The sequence below is a fragment of the Oxyura jamaicensis genome, chromosome 14 (genome assembly GCF_011077185.1).
Source record: "Oxyura jamaicensis isolate SHBP4307 breed ruddy duck chromosome 14, BPBGC_Ojam_1.0, whole genome shotgun sequence".
Classification (NCBI taxonomy): Eukaryota; Metazoa; Chordata; class Aves; order Anseriformes; family Anatidae; genus Oxyura; species Oxyura jamaicensis.
In genome coordinates this window covers 15,623,020-15,642,744 of record NC_048906.1, presented here as the reverse complement: position 1 = coordinate 15,642,744, position 19,725 = coordinate 15,623,020, and the positions used below count along the sequence as shown (strand labels likewise).

The 19,725-nt window shown below is 40.9% G+C and overlaps 1 protein-coding gene across 1 annotated transcript in view; it reads left to right on the top strand.

Annotated features, from left to right (window-relative positions):
• The window catches only part of MAPK8IP3 (mitogen-activated protein kinase 8 interacting protein 3), a 58,668-nt gene that overhangs the window by 5,509 nt on the left and 33,434 nt on the right, over window positions 1-19,725 (top strand). Inside the window, exons 2-7 of the mRNA XM_035339825.1 lie at window positions 4,262-4,269; window positions 4,375-4,398; window positions 7,686-7,830; window positions 12,520-12,766; window positions 14,678-14,780; window positions 17,445-17,563. Of these exons, the coding sequence (XP_035195716.1) occupies window positions 4,262-4,269; window positions 4,375-4,398; window positions 7,686-7,830; window positions 12,520-12,766; window positions 14,678-14,780; window positions 17,445-17,563 (646 nt within the window). The remainder of the gene's footprint in view (window positions 1-4,261; window positions 4,270-4,374; window positions 4,399-7,685; window positions 7,831-12,519; window positions 12,767-14,677; window positions 14,781-17,444; window positions 17,564-19,725) is intronic.

Here is a 19,725-nt window from a genome sequence, read left to right as displayed (position 1 = left end):
AGACCAGCGATGAGTGGTGTTCCTCAGGGGTCAGTGCTGGGACCAGCGCTGTTGAACATCTTGATGACTGATGACACCAAGCTGTGTGGTGGGGTTGGACACGCCGGAGGGAAGGGTGCCATCAGAGGGACCAGGACAGGCCTGAGAGGACTTAAGGACAACAGAAATACTTCTTTGAAAGATTAACTGTTCTTTCATAACTCTCTAATTTCTTCTGGCCCTGAGGAATATTAAAAGGCTTCATAGATATACCAGCCACAAGCTGTGAGAGCTTTTGGTCTAAAAAATACAGACAGTACCAGCTGCATAGACTCAAAAAAGCCTGCCTGCTAGGTGTGTCCTCTCTTGTGCCTTACAAAATATCTCTGACTGGTCTTTCTTCATACCTGTGAGCTTCATTTGGTAAATACTGCTGTACTTCACTCAAAAACCAAATCTTTGGAAAGCATTAGGCTAAGAGAAGGTATGGCATGCCAGACTACACACAAAGGACAGCCTGGGAGAAGACACGGATATGACAATACTAGGAAAACTGATAAGCAGAAAGTCGTGAACGTTTTTGAAGGGGGAACGGTATCATCTGCTTAGGGATAATGAAATGTGAAAGAGGAGCAGTAAGCAGAACTTGGATGTGAAGAAAGAGCAAAATCACTAATGAAGAAAGATGGTAAGAATAAATGTCTGTTGGATTTGAGGTAATGAAGAAGAAAGGAAATTTCAGACCTTGGCTTAAGAAATACAAGTACCCTAGAAGCTGTGCCTTCCTTTTGCTGGATTGGATGGCTCTGGGGAAGGCTGAACTCAAACTGCCAAAATTCTGATTGTGTATTGTAAGAATGAAAAACTGAGAGAAAAAGAGACGACCCCCTCCCTCCCCCCATGAAAGAGGTTTGAAGGATGCAAAAAGGGAATAGTAAAAAACATGTATTTTTAGAACGTTTGGTAAAGAGCCTGAGACTCCTGCCAGGTTCACTGCAGCCTTCATATTCCTTCCCCAGCTAGCACTCTGTTTTCTGCCGGAGTGGTGGGTATGAATGGAAGGTGGAACATCCTGCTGGGCTGGGAGACTTATCCTCTGGTTCTGTACTGGTGGTATTGTTGGTCTGTTCTCCCACGTGCCTGGTTAGGGATATGGTTTAGTGGAGGACTTGTTAGTGTTAGGTCAGAGGTTGGACTTGGTGATCTTGGAGGTCTCTTCCGACCTAGACGATTCTGTGATCGTGTGGTGTGCACACAGTGTTGATGTGTGCACACAGTTTTGTTCACAACTTTTGGCAGTGTAACATCATTGCATGTGTGGAAAATATGGCACAAAGCCTTCCATAGACCTGTTGTTAGAAGGAAGGTAGGATGCGAAAGGAAAATGGGTTCAATAACTGCAAAAACATACATATTTGAGGCTTCTGCTGTACTGCATGCCTTTGCTGTCAGATGACTTGTGTAAGCTCTTAGACACTCCATGGTAGAGGATAAAAAGGGTAGGCTAGGTCTTGTTGTGAGAATTAAAGTTGTGTTTTTGCAGTGGAAAATTCCAATAACCTTACATATTCGAAAGTGATTGTGCAGGCATAACAACAGTATGTGGCCAGGGTGTTAAGCACATAAGGGGCCAGTGGAAGGTCCCACTGTTCCAAAATAAGGAGGACGGCAAAGAAAAACAAGCAGTTGCAAAATCAGCAAAACCAAAAAAGCATAGGCCCCTTTAGTCATGAGAGAAGAAAAAATAAAAAGGGAGAAAGGAAAAATTAAAGGTTGGTCAAATAAAATTGTACACACATGGCATAGTAAAAGGCGTCTAGTATGTTGTAGTACTCTGCCAGTGAGGAAATGGGAGGAATCAAGCGTCAGGAAATAGGGGATATAAGGTTATGATACATTTCTGCAGCACACTCCTCCTTGCAGGATGCCTGCCATTGCAATTGCAAATAAAAATGCTTCTTCACTGAGATCCTCGCTTGAGCCTGTGTTATTGGCTGCTGATTGTCTTTCACATTGTCAGTCCAGATGAACTCTCCCATCTGAAATTCATGGACATCTTACAGGAAGAACAGCTGTGCTAATATCTGCATTTATATCTTGCTACTACTTCCATGTCTCAGGTGGGGACTGGGTGGGTTGTGAGCTGCTGATCAGACATGGCACAATGTAGCTGGAAGTAAAGTGTCCACATATGCTCCTGTTTCTATTGTTGTGCAGAGAAGCACAGCTCCCCTGCCATCCACTAGACAGAGAAGACTCAGTAACATCTCATGGGGGAGCAAGATCATGGTTTTAAACAGCTTTCACCTCAACTTGAAATGCAGACTGACTCATCTAGTTTCTTTCCTACATGTGCTCTCTGATTTACGGTGTAGTTCTCAATCAGATCTATAAGGAATTGGACCAGGAGCATTCTGGTCTGGATAAGCTCTTTCAATAGTCATGGAAATCCCAAGCATTTCAAACCTTCAGATTTGGTCAACTGCACATGCCTTCTCTCTGGATCTGTTTTTCTAAAATGACAATTGTACTTAAATCAGAAACAACTGCTGCATGACTCCAGCTCCCCCAGGGGAAAACAAAAAGAAACAACGAGTAGTGTTACTTCATTACATTCTGTAATAATTAAAGATACTTTTGTAGCCTTGGCTGCAAGAATAACCTGCAGCAGGAATATATTGGTATCTCAAAAAGAGATCTTTCACTTATTTGGTTGATAAGGTATTTATCATCTCATTTGTAAGGCTACCAAAGCCTTCTTACAGTATGTATGTAAAGGAAGGAAAGCCACAGTTAATTACCCTTCCTCTTCTGAGGATCAAATAGTCCTTTCAGAAAATAGGATCTTACAGTATTCCTTCTAGAGAGAAGTAAAGAAGGTTGTGGTAGTTGTTAAGTGGTCTGAATAGTAAGTTCTCAGTGCTCTGTTTTCTGCAAAACAATGAATCAGTGTCCCAGCAGAGAATGGCTTAGAAGAATAAACACAATTACAGAAGACAGTGTTTGGTGTCTGGCATCCTAGCCATTGCCTGATTGCAGATTATGCTTACCCAATATCCAAATGAACTGTCCAAAATATAAAAATCTACAGAGGAAAAATATCAAAAGATAGATAGTACCCTCCCTAGGTAAAACAGATTGGTATGATGGGTTTCTTCTCCTCCTCTTCTAGAAAGAGGAGACATGGTGTAAAAAGATCTAGTAGTTTATAGGTGTTCTAGTGTGAGAGCAGATGTTCATAAAAACATCCTCATCAGACTACTTTTTTTTTGAGTGTGAGAGCAGATGTTCATAAAAACATCCTCATCAGACTACTTTTTTTTTTCCTTTTCCTCTGCCCCAGTCCGATCCTGGTCACAACTGTAATGGTATAAGTATGTTAGGTGTGTTTCCTTTCCCACTTACCCTTCTGTAAATAAGAATGTATCTGTGCAATTACTTAGATGATAAAACCTAAAGGTGCTGTAGGCAAAAGCATGCTCAGGGCCTCCCTCTTTTAAGAGGTGCTATGCATATGCACCTGCCAAGTTTGGATTGGAGTACTCAGTAGAAATTGGTTTTAATGAGATTTCCCTTCCTGAATTTTCAAATAAGCTAAAATTAATTGTGACTTTATGTCATCATTCAGTGAAAGAGATGGATAGTGAAAAGTGTTGTTGGCTATACCTGCAGGGCCACCATTCTAAGGGTTGAAGGGCAAAATTTTCATTTTCAAGAATTTTCAGGAATTGCTTCTTTGTATTGGATGAATGCTTTGAAGGTTGGCATATTGCTAGTCTCTTGGAAGAGGAAAAAAAAAAGAAGCACTATTTCTGTGAAAGTCCCTGATAGGCCTTTATCTGAATTTGTAGGAACAACCAGTGGGAAGTGGGACTTTTTCCTTCATTCCAAGCTTTGCACTGTTTAAGCATGTGCTGCGTTTACCTGTTGGGCACAAGCATTTAAAGATGTGTGTTTTTGTGTCACCGCGCAGCTGTGTGTGGACGAACACCACCATTTGTGTTTGTCGGTGCACTGATGTTTTGGGGAAGATACAGGTATCATTTCCTATTTTCATCCATGAAAGTGCTTGGGTGTGTTTTGTATGGTAGGCTCTGAAGGTGCTTATTTGCATAAGACCATACTTAGCAAAGTGTGTTTGTCTGCCACTTGAGAGAAGTTTGTGCGAGAACTTTTGGAGTATCTACTGCCATCTGAGAGGGGTAAAGAGTATGTTGCACACCTTCACATAGTGCGATTTAGGGCGCATGCATACACTGTCTCTTTACACTGTCTCTTGTAGGGCTGCATGTTTGCATGACCTTTGTTCTCTAATAGTTGTTTTTCTTTCTTTCTTTTTGTCTTGCTTTTTGTGTGATTGCTGCTCTGTTTTGGCTGTTATGTTTGTCACTGCAGTCATCGCCAGTCATGGAGGAAAAGGTAAATCCTTCTGTTGCACCTTAATTTTGTTAATCATGGTTTTGGAAGTTGAGTGGCAATGGTGTTATGCTGGAAATGTACTGTTCTGGCCTGTTTGCCCTCTCTGTTCACTGACATTTGCATTAGACTTGCTCTCGTGTGCCACTTCCCTTAACTGATGCAAAGGGAGGCCAACAAGCTGCCACATCAGGAAGAAGCTTGTCCCAAAACAGGATCAGCCCTGTGCGATTGGATATTTACACTTCACTTCCCAGAATTTTTTAAAAAAGCTTTATTTTCTCCCGTATTTTATTGAACGAGTACAAAACACGCCTATTTTCTAAGCAGGGCAGAAAATGTATGTCATTAGTAACGCTCAGAAAGCACATCTGACTTTGGGCTAGGCAGTGAGTTCTGCGCCCCCTTAGCCTACAAAGAGGGCAGTTCTCAGTTTTAAATGTTGACAAACTTAGTTTGGTTAGGTGTTTAAAAGCTGTAGGATGTTACTGAAAGAGCATTCTGACCCAGGTTTTGGCTACTGCAAACCTCTGTGGAGGTGTTTGCCGTTTACCTTGTAACATGAAGTGGAACTAACCAAGTGCTGAGTCCCCCTGTACCAGAAAGGCTCAAGTGTGTGAAGGTAACTACAAAGGGCTATAGTGAGCACTCAAAATTTATACCAACCTTGAGGATACTTCTTTGAAGAAGTAAACTTCTTTGAAGTTTATTTCTTCTTTGAATAAACTTCTTTGAAGACTGGTAAAGTCAGCCCCAGTACTGCAAAGCGTAAGTTAGCAGTTTTTGCTCTTTGGGAAATGCAGAAGAGGCTGGAAAGTGTTTCCAAAGAAACTCAGAAAGGAAATTTTGAATGCAGTTTTCCTAACAGTCTACATTAAAATACCTTCCTGAAGATCCTACAGCTTCTGCTGCTGCTGGGACTTTGTACCTCTGTTCTTTGTTTAGCATGGATAATAAAGTCCATATGATCAGCGTACATTCAGTGGGGTGCTACATTTCCTAGCATGTTAAATGTGTTTTCATAAGAATCTAGAAAAAAGCTGTGGGCTCACAAAAGAAATCTAATAGAGCTTACCTGAAGAGGAAGTATAATTCAATATCTGCGCCAGCATGTGTTTGGGATGGCTGGTATTTCTTACAAGAGGCAGTGTTGCCATTAGGACATACCACTCTAATCACAAAAGCGTTTATAGTATATCATTAGATAGTCTAACTGTGCCACTTGTTTTGCAGAAATAAATTATTTTAAATGTTTTAGAGTGTTAGGAACTTTTTTCCAGCTATATACAGCTGTGAAGAATGTATACCTTAGGACCACCCTTCTAACCTGCAGAAAGAAGGAGGATAAGAAACTAATAGTTAAAGCAGCTCAAAAAATGGCCTGAAATATATTTTTTTTCTAACTAACAAAGGGTAGAATCTTTGGGACCCTTCAGAAGTTATGTCTTTAACTGTAAAACTAGGAATTATGTCGCTGTGGCATAAAGCTCAAATTTTTAATTTTGAGTCATTTAAAAATCTATTGTGCATAATTGACTGTACTTTTCATGGGTACAGTGCCAGAGTGAATATTTAATTTCAGGGGAAAAAATTCCCTAGCATGTTATTTAGAAATTTAAAACACTTGTTTGAAACTGTCTCAGGGTGTCAGAGGTAGGTTAAGGAGAGGTAAATGCAGGAAGACAGAAGTAAATGGGATTTGTCACAAATCTGGCATCCTGAGCAGGTAAAAATGGCAGGATGGAGGTGGTAAGTCAGTATTTGGGCAAACTGCAATAGTGTGTATTCTCTATAAGCAAAAGTAAATACAGTCAAATAGTGTCTGTGGTCTGTGTTCCTTTAAAATTCACATACATGTGCTGCTTTTCTAAGACGGTTTATCTATGAAACTTCCATAGATGAATCTTTAGGATTTTCAGGAGAAAATGAAGATTCTTAGGAAAAGTGCATCCCAAATATCCTTTCTGGACCACACTGAAAACACCTTTCTTCCTTCTCTTTCCTTCCAAGATGGGCCACAGCAAGCAGTTACTCCTCAGCAGGAGCTGCACTGGCGCAGGGGAGCAGCACGCTGTGTTACTGAGAATGGAAAGGCTGGGCTGTTTGTTTTCTCCACAAATGTCTATTCTGTTAGACATTTCACTTTATTTCTTCATAAATGATCTGGCTTGTGCCCCAGCCCCTGTGTCAGTGTGTTTGAGTAAGCCCTGGGGCGGCCTTAGGTGCTGCTGCAGTCCTTTTGTCCGCAGTCACAGATCACAATCACAGACCAGGCTGGGTTGGAAGGGAGCTCTGGAAGTCATCCGGTCCCGCTCTGTGATGAAGTGGTTGTGGGGGTAGCTTAGCTGAGTCTTAGCAAAAATTATTTCTGTGTCCAGGAACACCACTGCACAGAGTTGGCTTGGAGCTTGGTGGAGAAGGGGAGCACATCTGTGTCTTTTGAGGAGATGCTCACTGATGCCCTGTTTCTGGAGTGTTAGTGCTGACTAGACACCTTCCTTCTTTGATTTCCAAGTCTTAACACTGGTCTGTTGGGCAGTTCAAGCTGACCACCTTATGCACAGCCAAACATTTTTGCATAGCAGTTTAAACCAGTGCTGAGTATTGTTAAAGAAAGGTACATGAAGGTTTATTGTTATTAATGCTGGTGGTGTACAGAATGGCAGAGTTCATCACTCTCTGCACCAGAAACCTGCAGTGAAGTGTGAATATTGGAAGTGATCCAAAAACCACTGATTTCCAAAACCCACTGATTTCTGCTGTTGGTGCAAATCAGATTTGGGGTGGAATGTACAAAGTGGCATGTAGGTGACTCACTTAAGCCTCTTTCCTGTTTCAGTGATGACATCTCTAGAATCTGTGGGATCTTCTTTTTTTTTTTTTTTTTTTTTTTTTGTGGGAGTTGTCTGCTGTAGCCCACGGCTCACGGCACCTCCATTTCTCAGAGGATACACTGGCTTAAGTCAGCTCAGTTCTCTGCATTTTTCATTTCCCCACAGTATTTTATACCGATAGTGAAGTTGTTTTTGCCTGTTTTGGTCACTTGAACGCCTCTGCCTTCTTAGGCTCTGCCCAGGAAGATGCATGACTCTACCAATAGACACCCTGAGTCTGAACAGACAGCCCTTGGAGGTGTGGGGTTGGGAACCCACACAGCTGCTAAGTGAGGAGTGCAACTCAGTTTCTAATGATGAATATTTCACATAAACTGATGTGCTGTTTCTTTTGTGTAAGACCCTTGTAAACAGCTAACAGATTGGCTTTCCCTTTCTCTCTGTTTCTCTGTTTAGCAGGAAGGAACGTCCTAACTCTCTGAATGTCTTCCCCCTCGCGGATGGCATGGTACGTGGGCAGATAGGGGCCAAGATCGTCCCAACACTGGACCACTGGCACCTGAGTGACCTCGGCCAGCTGCAGTCCAACTCCAGCTACAAGGTTTTATAGAGCATCACGGAGCAAGGGTTTCCCACTCTTCCACTGTCAATAGCATCCCATGTTTTCATTAAGGTGGAGATAAATCTGTGTCCATAACCCTTTGCAGCCTCTTCCTGCTGTGCATTTACTCCGGTGGTAGCTACACTGTAGGTGGGAGGATATCCTTTCACAGATCTGGCATACAGTATGGGAGGGATTTAATACAGCTCCTCATGCTTTATTTTACTCCTTGTATCAGTGTTAATCTCCTTTACTTGGCTGGCCCAAAGTTGAAAGGTATGTGTGGGGAGGCAGTAATTTAGGGAAGATAAATCCTTCACCTTTTTTGTCTTATTTGGGAGAGGAAATGATGGAACCTGACCCTACTCTCCCCCTCAATAAGAACAGTGCTTTTGTACCTCAGCTGGGGCCAGGGTCTGGGCTGCACTTGCTCTTCATTGTTTGTTCTTGTTGACTTATTGCTGTTACGGCCTTCCTATGCTTGGTAAAAAGGGATACTAAATCTCTGTATGCCCAGCTCCTGCACTGTGCTTAAAGCTCTTCGGTTTCTCACACATCTAGTCCATTGCTCTAGACTTACATTGTCTATATCCAAGTGGCCTCCTTGATGCATAGCTCAAGAAATTTTGACAAATTCAGCTACATAGAACACAAAGCAGCAACTTTTTTTTTTTTTTTTTACCCAGGCTGTGGAAGTAGCCAGGCCCAGCACAGCACAGAGCTTAGCACTGTGTCAAGCCTCTGCCTTTGCAGAAGTCGGAAATCCAAAATCAAGATCTTTGGATAGGATGGGGACTTGAAACCTAACCCTTGCTATAGTGTTAAAGGCACAGAGACTTGAGAAACGTAGCAACTTGCAGAATGCTTGTCAGGTCCTACAGTCATTTCTGAAGACTTTACCTGTAATTAATAGCATTGCCATGGAGCAATAGCGTAATCAAGGATGCGGAAATGAAGATATGGTATGAATGTGTTGCTGCAGACAGACTAGTGCTATGCCAACACAGCACTGCTGCAGGGATGCACACAGCAACCAAAATGTACAGAGACCATACTACTAGTTCTGGAAGGAGTCTATTCCTAGTTCTGGAAGGAGTCTCCAGTCAGTGCTGTATGCTGTGGTATGAACATGCTCTTGAGCTCTCTAGTGATCAGGCATGTGTGGCAGGCATAAGTTTTTAGAGGAGAGTTGGTAGGAAGCTGGGGTTAGATCCACCTGCCAGACTTCAGAAGGCATAATTCTTTAAGCCATGCCATTACAGAGCTGCTGAAAGCTTTTTAGTGAGAGTTGAGTGGATCTCATTGATAACTCAGCATCTCCATTGCAGGAGAATACAACAGGAATGCAAATAAATTGTAAGCTTTGATTGCCAAGTTCAGGTAATGGAGGGTTACTGATTGGATTATTTAGTAATTTATTCTTGGTGGTGTCAGACAAAAAGTCAATTTCTGGTTAAAATAAAACATTGTGCAGAGGTAGTACTATGCTACTGAAGTCAGATGCTGCATGTGTCTGATGGGTAGTGCTGGGATTTGTTTTGGTGCTTGTTAAAGAAAATCAGAAGGTCTTGAGGAGGACAGCTGATAGTTTCCAGATAGAGAGCTTGGATGGTTAATGTCTTATGGTGGATTTCCTAAGACTATGGAGCAAACCTGTGAATAATTAAAGGGAGTGATTAACTGACTTGCTGGATTTGCAATTTGGAATGGAGAATTTTTCTTGTGCAAGCTACTTACTCTGAATGAAGTGCTATTTCTCAACTATTCTGCATGACTGAACTCTCAGCAGTAGTACTCATACCCTCCTTGCCTCTTCTTCAGCTGCTCTGATATTTTGTTGACATTGACTGCACACACGTAACTCACTTTCCCGATATGTATATCCTGACTCTTCTGACTAGTTTTTCTATTTCATGGGGCCATATTGTACTTATGTTTTAAGTGTCCTTTTCTTCTTTTTATTACTATTTTCTGTTTAAGCTGCTGTTTTTATTACTTTACTTTTAGATTCAGTTGTACATTTATTTTATATAATAATTTGGAGTTGAAAGTCCTTAACGTTTTTGTTTTTATGTACTATGCTTTCAGTGTTATAACCATACAATTGTGGCTACTCATGGTGACATATGACTGCTATGAATGTTGGGCCTTTGCAATGCATTTTGGAGGTCACTACTACACATTTGATGTTTAGGAGGTTGACAGGTATGGCTGTAGGTAAGTGGTGGTTGTGGAGAGTATTCTTTGTGTGAGCTATGGGTTATGGAGAATGCCTCCTAGGCTGTAGAGGAGACCTGTATAGTTAGCGGAATATTTAGCATTAATGGAGCAATCAGGACAGTAGAAGGAAGATACCAGTGAAGATTAATAGACCTTCTGGACTGTGAAGAGGAGTGTCTTTGTAGTGGTTACATTTGAGATGAATTTCTCCAGGGCAGGCTGGTAGGATGATAAAGAACATACTTTATCTAAATATAAAATTCAGATGTATAACCAAAAATAAATGAAAGACCAGGGTAATTACTCACTTGGGTAGTCTGGGTGAGGGAAAGATTATGTCAATAAACAAGCAGTTACAGGATATATATCCAGTACAAGTAGCACTGTATACAGTGTAGACTATAATGGTGTAGGATTTCTGAATGACATCTAGTTCCGAAGATCAAGGAATGACATGTTGACACATCTGGATGTCTATTCTATAGTGCTAAGATCCTCAAGGACTTTGGTTATGCTTACAGACTTACAGTGCATACAAGGAGATCTCTGAATCCATTCATCCAAACAAAGTTTTGTTTTGGGGGGGGGGGGGAAGAGGTTTTATGATTACAGTCTACACTTGGTACTCTTTGTCCCTTTGCACAGTAGAAAGCACAACTAGCAAATTGCAGTTGAAGTATTATAAGGCTTACTGGATCATATTTTTTCTCAAAAAACAAGCTTGCTATTATTTTCTTTACATATTAGAAAAGTAGCTCACAAAACAAGAATATGAAGTACATGTGGGAAGTGTGGTTTCCACTGTAGCAGCCTAAGTAAAGTGTCTCCATCTCAGTTTTGATGGTAAAATCAGCAAATGTGCAGGGAGACGATTTGAACATCCATGTGGGAATATGGGGGGTATTCAGACTGGCAGTGCAGAAACCAAACAAAACGGATAGTATTCAATGGTAGCGTATTTTTTAAAAAGTATTAATTTCTGATACAAGTGTGCAAATGCAATGTAAATCCTCTACAGTACAATGTATAGCAGGCTATTTTAAGACAAGCATACACAGGCCAGTCTGTAAAGGAAGATGTTAATAAGATTCTAGATTAAAAAAAAAAAAAAAGGCTGCAAAGGGTTAATTTATTTCAGACCTCTCTCATCCCATTTTGATTTTGATTTTTTTTTTTTTTTTTTTTGGTCGTGTTGTTCAGTTACTATTAGAACAGTAGAATGAGACTTACAAATGAATGAAGCATCACAGCTCCAAGGTTTGGGAGGCCTTGAAGCAGCTTCTGAGCAGAGCCAGAATCTTCCTCGTAGTTGCACAGGAGGGGAGAGACACGCCATACAGATTATAGCTGAGACTGGGTGCGCAGATACTGAATGTCACTGCATTCAATTGCAATTCATTATCACATATAACTTTCAAAATCAATTTTGTCATCTCCCTGCAGGCAGTAATTAGAGCAGGCTACCGTGAAGAATGGGGAGATCTCATTGGGTTCTGGGAATGATCATTGCATTGGTTAAGACATTAATTGGCTGACTTTGAAGCAGTGCTGCTTTAATTGACAAACAAGGGTCACAGTATAAAATCCTCACAGAGCCTTAAGTCTCCCATCTTTTTCAAGAGGTGTTATACAAGAAATGGGGCTGTAATGTTTGTAAAGTTGAGACCCATTTGTGCACATTTCACTCGGAAATCCATCTCCTATGTTAATTTGTCAGCTTTTGATTTTTGAATTCCTGGATCCTGTCTTGTCATTAGTAACTGGGGAGACCACATCTGTTTCTATTGTGTTGTCAAGCTGAAGGCATGCTTGGCTAGCTTCCGCATAATGTGGTGTGGGGACATAGGTCTTCCCCTGCTAATAAAGTCAGACTATGCCAGCTTGGTATCCACTTTGCTTCTGCAGTCTAGCATCAAAAATACATTGGTGTTGTCTCAACACTAGAGATTCTCATCCTAGTTGTGTCAGTGGCTTACTGTAATGACAGCTTCCAGATCATCTAAGAGGTCACTTCAGATCTTCCCAAAGCTATGTCCATGTTGCCTTCCAGTCTTGGGAAATGCTGCCCTGGCTTGCTGTAAGTGCCAAAGGCCTTCAGCTTCCACAGTAGCCAGTGGCAGTTGCAGGTGCTTTTCGCTTACGATAAAGCTATCTTCCTTGAGGTGCATGATGAAGAGGTCACATACTGATGTGACTTGTGAAGACCAGTCTTAAATGGTAAAGAAGAAGGATATCAGTCCTTTCACAGGTAGGATTTGCTTCCTGAGTTCAGCATGAGAACTCACTGCTTCATTTTGGTTGCAGTGCCATGTGTCACCAGAGAATGCTGGACATGTAGTTGGTACAGTGAGCAAGACTCATTTTCCATAATGCTTTAAGGCAGCCATATTCCAGCAAATAGGAGATTAATTGAAATATCTACCTGTGCCTTTCCCTTTTTATTCTTTCCCTGCCCTGGAATTTCTGTAGTGCCCCCAAGATGAAATGTCTGAATCTGGGCAGTCCTCGGCAGCTGCCACCCCGAGCACCACAGGAACCAAGTCCAACACTCCTACATCATCTGTGCCCTCGGCTGCTGTCACACCCTTGAACGAGAGCATCCAACCCGTCAGCGAATACAATGGCACAACCAAGGGCAACAAGAGGACACGAGAAAAGCGAAACAGTCGAAACATGGAAGTCCAGGTTACACAGGAGATGAGGAATGTCAGCATAGGTATGGAAGCTGGAGCTTGCTTATTTTGCCATTAAAGTAATTGCCTTCACAGTGCTTATGTCCCTCTGTTACAAGAAGAGGCTGGGAGACTGAAGGATAATCTTCAGCTTCATAGGTATAGAATTCATAGCTTCATAGGTATAGAATTTGAGACAAGCTTACTTAGAAAGATAAGTAGAGAGGCCACTAATTGGATGTGAGTTATTTTCTGAGTCGCAAGTTTTTAAAAAGTCAGTAATAAAAATAGTTTCACAAATACACAGGATGACGATGGATTACTGAGTTCAGTTCCCTGCAGTTGCTTTAATCCATGTCATAGAACCCCTTTCAGGAACAGGTAAGTCCCAGCTCAGTCTGAGCTTTTGGAACGCTGTTTCTGGACCTCATCAGTATGCTAGTTAAAAACTTGCATTTAGTTTTCTCTCTGGATTTATTCACAAGTATTTTACATCCAGTTGTTCATATGCCAAAATTATCAGTTGGGTTAACTAATTATTTTCCCTTCCATGTGTTTACCCTACAGCTTTATGTATTTCAGAATAGCCATTATATCCCTATCCAGACATTTTTCTAAGCTAAATAAGGTGTCTTCTTTTAGTCTGTTTCTCATATAAGAAATCTTTGGAAGTTTCAGTTGTTTTCTTTCCACTTCCTGCAGTGTTTCAATAAACTGAACTAATTATTTCTTGTGAAGAAAGCCATCACCTAAGCCTTCAGCACCAGACTGTTTAAAGAAAGAAAATGATGTAATAACATGATAAAAGCCACTTCCAGTGCTGTTCAATATAGCTGTACCAATGTAGTGTCTGAGCACCTCCCAGCCTGTATTGTATTTAGACTTGCAGCAGCCTTCAGAAATGAGTAGTGCAGGTCATGAGCTTAAATACAGAGGGACTGTAAAATGAACAGGAAAGTCTGTGCAGGAGCATATGAAAGATCATAGAATCATTTAGTCTGGAAAAGACCTCCAAGGTCATCTGGGCCAACCTTTAACCTAGTACTAACAAGTCCACCATTGAGCAATGTCACTAGGTACTACCTCTACATGTTTTCTGAAGATCTCCAGGAATGGTGAATCAACTACATCCCTTGGTAGCCTCTTCCAATACTTCATAACCCTTTTAGTGAAGAATTTTTTTCCTAATATCCAGCCTAAACCTCCCATAGTATTCTGGAGAACCTCCTTGTTGTTTCCTATGCATCCTGGCCAATGCCAGTCAATACGAGCATTAGTAACAGAGAAATTCAGTATGGATGTCTTTGGTGGCTGAAACCAGGAATTGTACCTAACAAGAGTAAGCTAGAGCAAGAAACGTAAGAGAAGTTTCTTCCAGCGATGAGTGGGGATTTTCTTCAGAGAAAAGTTTGTCCTACGGTATTTCTCAGAGTTCAGAGGGCAGTAGTTCAAGTTCACTATAAGTAATTATCCATAATTTTACAGTTGGTGCTTATATGGTCATTTACCATCAATAGCTTTTTTGCGTCCAAGTCAGGTCTCTTTTATATGCATGCAACTCTAAAGAGGATGTGTATATGAAAGTTTAAATTTTCTTGCTGAAATTATCATATTGTGGAATCTGCTCAAGGCAGATAGGTGTATGTTTCTTATGTGCTCTGCATATTCAGTCTTTCAGCTATTTTTCACGTGTGATGCAGAAGTATATCTCCATGCTGAGAAGAAACTTAGATACTTGAATTTAAATTAGGTATTTTATTCATCTGTAATTAAAATGTCTATCAGTGATGCAGATGTCTAAGAGCAGAACCTACAAAAAGGGATTTGCAGAAGAGCATCCTAGGTTATAAAATAGAGAGTAGGAATTGTCTGTTTCTGTGAGGTGGGGAACCATTCGTGTATGGATGCCTAGTTTGTCAATAAACACATCGGGCTTTGTGTATTGTCTTCCTTAGGAATGGGAAGCAGTGACGAGTGGTCCGATGTTCAGGACATCATAGATTCTACACCGGAACTGGATATGTGTCAAGATCCCCGCCTGGAACGCACTGGTAACAGGTACTGATTGTGACTTTTTGCTGTTTGCTCTTTAGCTTGGTTTTGTGATGAGTGAAGAATGGATGCCGGGGTTCACAGAGTTCAAGATACAGCTATTTGAGAAAATCCATATATTCTGCCTAGTGCAAATGTGAGGGGTCTTGTTTATCTTTGAGTTGTCCAGGGAAGGCAAGTATCAGATGGCAATCTGTGGAAGGATCTGTGCAATCTGAGCAAACTGAATGAGGTTTGTTTGAGATGAGTTAGTTTGCCTTGCAGGATCAGGGAGCTCAGAGAAACATAGCAACAAAACATTTAAACAGGCAAAGGGGCCATAAGCTTAAGTTTTCAAGGTGAGGAAAAAGATGCATTCATCTAATGAGATTAGATCTGAATTCAGTTTTAAAATCTCAGGACTTTTTCAGTTTTTTTTTTTGTTTTTTTTTTTTAAGTGTTGGAAGAGGAGCAGGTCTGGTCTGTGAGGGAGGACAAGCAAGAGTGACCCCAGCAGGGCAGTGACTGTGGTGCAGTCCTGCAGAATTGGAGCAGGGAGAGCAGAGCAGGGCACTGGTAACGGGCTTCATAAGCAGCCCCCTACAAAGGAAGGGGATGAATTAGGTGCAGGTGATACCCAGGAGCAGCAGGACACAGGACTGAAGACAAGTACACCTACATATAGCATAGGTTAGATAAGGACAGTAGACACGGGTCTGAGCTTAAAGGGAGCCCTTGGACTAGTGGACAGAAGGTGGCTGTGTTCAGGTCTAAGGTGAGGCTAGTCAGAGGAGTTTTGGACCATCAGTGCACTCAGGACCTTTACAGAGTCCTCTGAAATAGTGAACTTTTACCAAACTACTATGCTGATATCCTTCCTGTTTAGCACCCTTTCTGTGCTCAGTGGGGGCTCCCTAAAGGCTGTTAATTTTGGCACCACGTTTCTGTGAGATGTCATTAACCTAGAATTACTAGTCTAGGTTCCTTGATTCATTTTTATGAAGGTCTAGAGATTAATTTTATGGAGTTCATTAATTTTACCCTGGTCCAGTGGGTAATTCAGCAGGACACCCGCAAAAATAACCCCCCAGCTCTTGCAGGTATGCAGAAAATAATACCCTGACAAAGTTAAGACAAATTTTTCTCACAGACCAAATCTGGACTGGATTGCACTTGTTGAGCACCCTCTTCTAGTCCTCTAAGAGTGCATGTGAGCAGCAATAACACATGCCTTTCTCACCTGTGAAACACAGTTAACTTCCCCTTACAATACGTAGGGTACATGGACAATTTCTAGGGTCAGCAGCCGGAGGAATCTAGGTAGCCAAAACAGCTCTGTGTGAGGAAAGTAAAAGTGACTGATGTGATCAGATTGATAATTGGTTTGAACATGAAGAAAAGAAAGGAGTGGAGAGTGTTGCTGTACTGGAAGCTCTTCATGCAGATTGATCTTTGATCCACATAGAGAGGCAGAAAACCACAGGAGACACAAGATAACTCTGGAGCTGCTGAACAGCATGCTTGCTGCTTTAAAAACAGAATCCTTTTGAGAGATGTATTGCTTCAGCAAGTGGAGTGCTGAAGCCGAATTATGTCTTCAAGTTAGACCTTGAATGCTGTTTGCTTCTTTTCACTTGTACTGTCTGTTAGACTGCATCAACTTTGTAGTTCCTCGGTGTTCTCAGATTCCTGGGTAGCTCTGTAATTAAAAATTCTGTTTTTTTCCTTTTATCTGCAATGCGCTTTACCTCTCAAATATCAGACAGCTAACACAACACATTTGTAATCTCCATGTTTGATCACAGAGACTTGATTTAGCTAAGAACAAAGCCACATGACTTGAGCTAACATCCACTGGTACTGACCTTTATGTTAGACTGCTGGAAAAATTGCACAGCCTCACTTCATATTGGCTGATTCCCCTTGTACAAGGCAGGACACTTAGAAGTGTCTATACCCACTTGAATCCCATTTTTTGCAGTAAGCACTGACAGTCCTGGAGGATGCCTCACTCCTCCTTACTGTGTCTTTCTGCAACAGTTGTATTCTGTTTAAGCCGTGAGATTGTCAAAGAATATGAGAAGGTTCTTGGTAGAGAAGACAGTAAGATGTGGAAAGATGTGATTAGATAACATTAACTTTGATTTACCTTTAATGAAATACATTTTGCTGACATAGGAAGAAGTATTTGTTCACTTAGAACCCAAATAAGAAACTAGTCTTCAGGCTGATTTCACTTACTAGTTGGCAAAGAAAAAAGAAGACCATTGCTGTTTTCAGCATCTGAGTCCTTATCTGACCTGCTTATCTTACCTGCTTTGAAGGTTGCTTTGAAGTTGATAGGAGTGTGGGAATCATTGTACAGTGTTAAAAGTCAGAACTGGGAGTTGCTGTGAATTGGAAGGTTTCTGTGAGATACCGAGTTGTCATCAACTCTTAGGATGTAAAAAGGAATCTACCAGGCAAGCTTTGAGGCTGTGCGTGATAGGTACTTACACTTGATATAGGAAATAAAATGTTTTTTTTCTTTACTTACTAATTTCCCTGCGTCAGCCTATGGTGAACAGGCAGAACGTACTCTCAGAGTTTTGACTTCAATGTTCTGTAATGCTCAGTATTTCAGAGAGTTACATGATAGCTCAAATGTTGCCAAGTAACAAGTGTCCCTGCTTTTTCTTCTTCCAACAACAGCCCAACACAGGGGATTGTGAACAAAGCGTTCGGCATCAACACGGACTCTCTGTATCATGAACTTTCCACAGCAGGGTCCGAGGTTATCGGGGATGTTGATGAAGGAGCAGACCTGCTAGGTAAAAACTTGTTAGAACCGTTCTGTTTTCTCTGATACAATGACAATTCTATTGAGCTTCTAGAAGCATTTAAATTCTCTTTTTTTTCCCGGAACTTGGATGTTTCTCCCTTAAAAAACAGCATGGAATTTGGGACATACTGTGACTGAAATATGTACCTGTAGTACAGTAATGCTTACCCAACAATTTAAGTTAATTTCTAAGTAACTTTTATTTAGTTTGTCTTTAGGTAAGTTTTTTCTCCATAGGATTCTCCCACATGAACAGTTTGGAGAGAAAATTTTCTCCTTCCACTTCCTCCCCCAAATTTTCACTTCAATAATCTTGTACACTTGTACACTAACAACTTCACTTGGTATAAAGGTTTTCTTTGAAATACGTAAGAAATTAACTCCTTTTGTTAAATTTTTGAAATTTAAAGGAACGGTTTAGTTTAATATGAAAACATCATGGTCTGTATTCCAGTTTTTACCCTTTTATAGTCAATCTAAGAGAAATTTTAATTCATATTTAGGCTAATTTTGAAGGAGGTTTTAATATCTGAAGTCAGGTTATATTGTGTATTCTATTATATTCTATATATATTCTATTGACTGGGACTTTGAGGCAGTTGGAGAAACAGCTCTGTCTCAGGTAGCAGTCTGAGCCCTTGTCGTACTTTCTGGTGTTGGATGCTGAGTGTGTAGACCTTAAGTCATGACAAATTTTAAGCATGCTCTTAATTCCTTCTGAATATTTTTCTGAATCAGGAAGATATGAATGGTCTTTGAATACCCAGACAACGCAAGCACCTGACAAAGTTTATACCAGTTTAGCTCACTTTCACTTTTGCTGTTTCTCTTAAGGAGACTTAAGAGACATGAGGACTCCTACAGGATGTCATTTATGCATTGAACAGCAAGAGATCTGATCTGAAAGTGAACGTTATCTTCCTGGTAGTTACTGACCAGAGTGTTTGGATAATCTTACAACTTTGCTTCTGGAAAAAACAGTTTTTATCAAAGAACTTTTGGATATATATCTAGAACAGAATCAGTTGAATCATGTCACAGAATTCCAGCAGCACATCTTTGTAAGACTTAAATGGGGTATATTTGTATCACCTTTGAATGAATCTTGTATCATGACCCTCTGAAAGAGATGTTTCTGCAGAGAGGATCAATTTTAGCCTATTCACTGTAGACTTAACTATGAAGAAGTGGACTGAAGACTGAAAAGTTAGGTTAGCATAGCACTTCTTGCTTTATCTAAGACAAAATCTCTGAAAATGGTACTGTTATAGGCAAATGTGTGACTGGAATTTAAAAATGAGATCCAGGCTCTCATCAGAACTCTTGCAATAGCTGTTTGATATAGACAGATTTTTATTTTTTTAGAAGCATGGTGTAAGCCCTGCAGCATGCAAGATAGCTCTTGTGCTTAGAGTGATGACCATTGCCTGAAGTCTTAAGACATTTATTGTTTGACCACTCAACACAAAATTGGCAGAAGAAAAAAATCTACAGGAGAGTCAAGATGAAAGTACTGTTTTTTTGCTGCCTGGAATTGGAGCCAACATGTGCAGGCAATTTAAAAATTAGAATTTAGAAGGAAGTTCTAGGTTTGAGAGTAACCTGGATGTTAGCAGTCATTGCAGAAGGGCTAGCACTCCTGCTCAGACTGAAGATGACAGTAGCAACGACATGTGACTGTCATCCCATCTGCCTACTGTGGGATGAATTTTGATTAATAGCCTGCATGCATTACTGGGAACTCTCTTCATAGCAGGGTCAAAGCATTAAAAATGCTCAGAATCTAGCCATTTCCCATATACTTTATCATGGTCCTCAGGTGCTTCCTTATCTAGAAGAGTGTATAGTCTGTTACATGGCTATCTTCCACTAAATCACGTATATCCTCTGTGCCATCTGCTGCTTTCTACCTCTCCCTGAAATGGCTGTGGCCTCGAGGGAGTGTCAGCTTTCAAGAGATATTATTCAGGAAAATGACTAACTGTATGAACTGCCTGGGACAACCTGCTTCCTACTTCAGGAAATTTGTCTTCTGGTAATCCACTCCGCATTTGGCATCCTGAACCCAGTGATCAGTGAGAAATACAGGCGGCTGTTTTCAAAGGGCCAAAGTTTTTAGTTGCCCAATTGGAGACCATGCTAGTTATATCA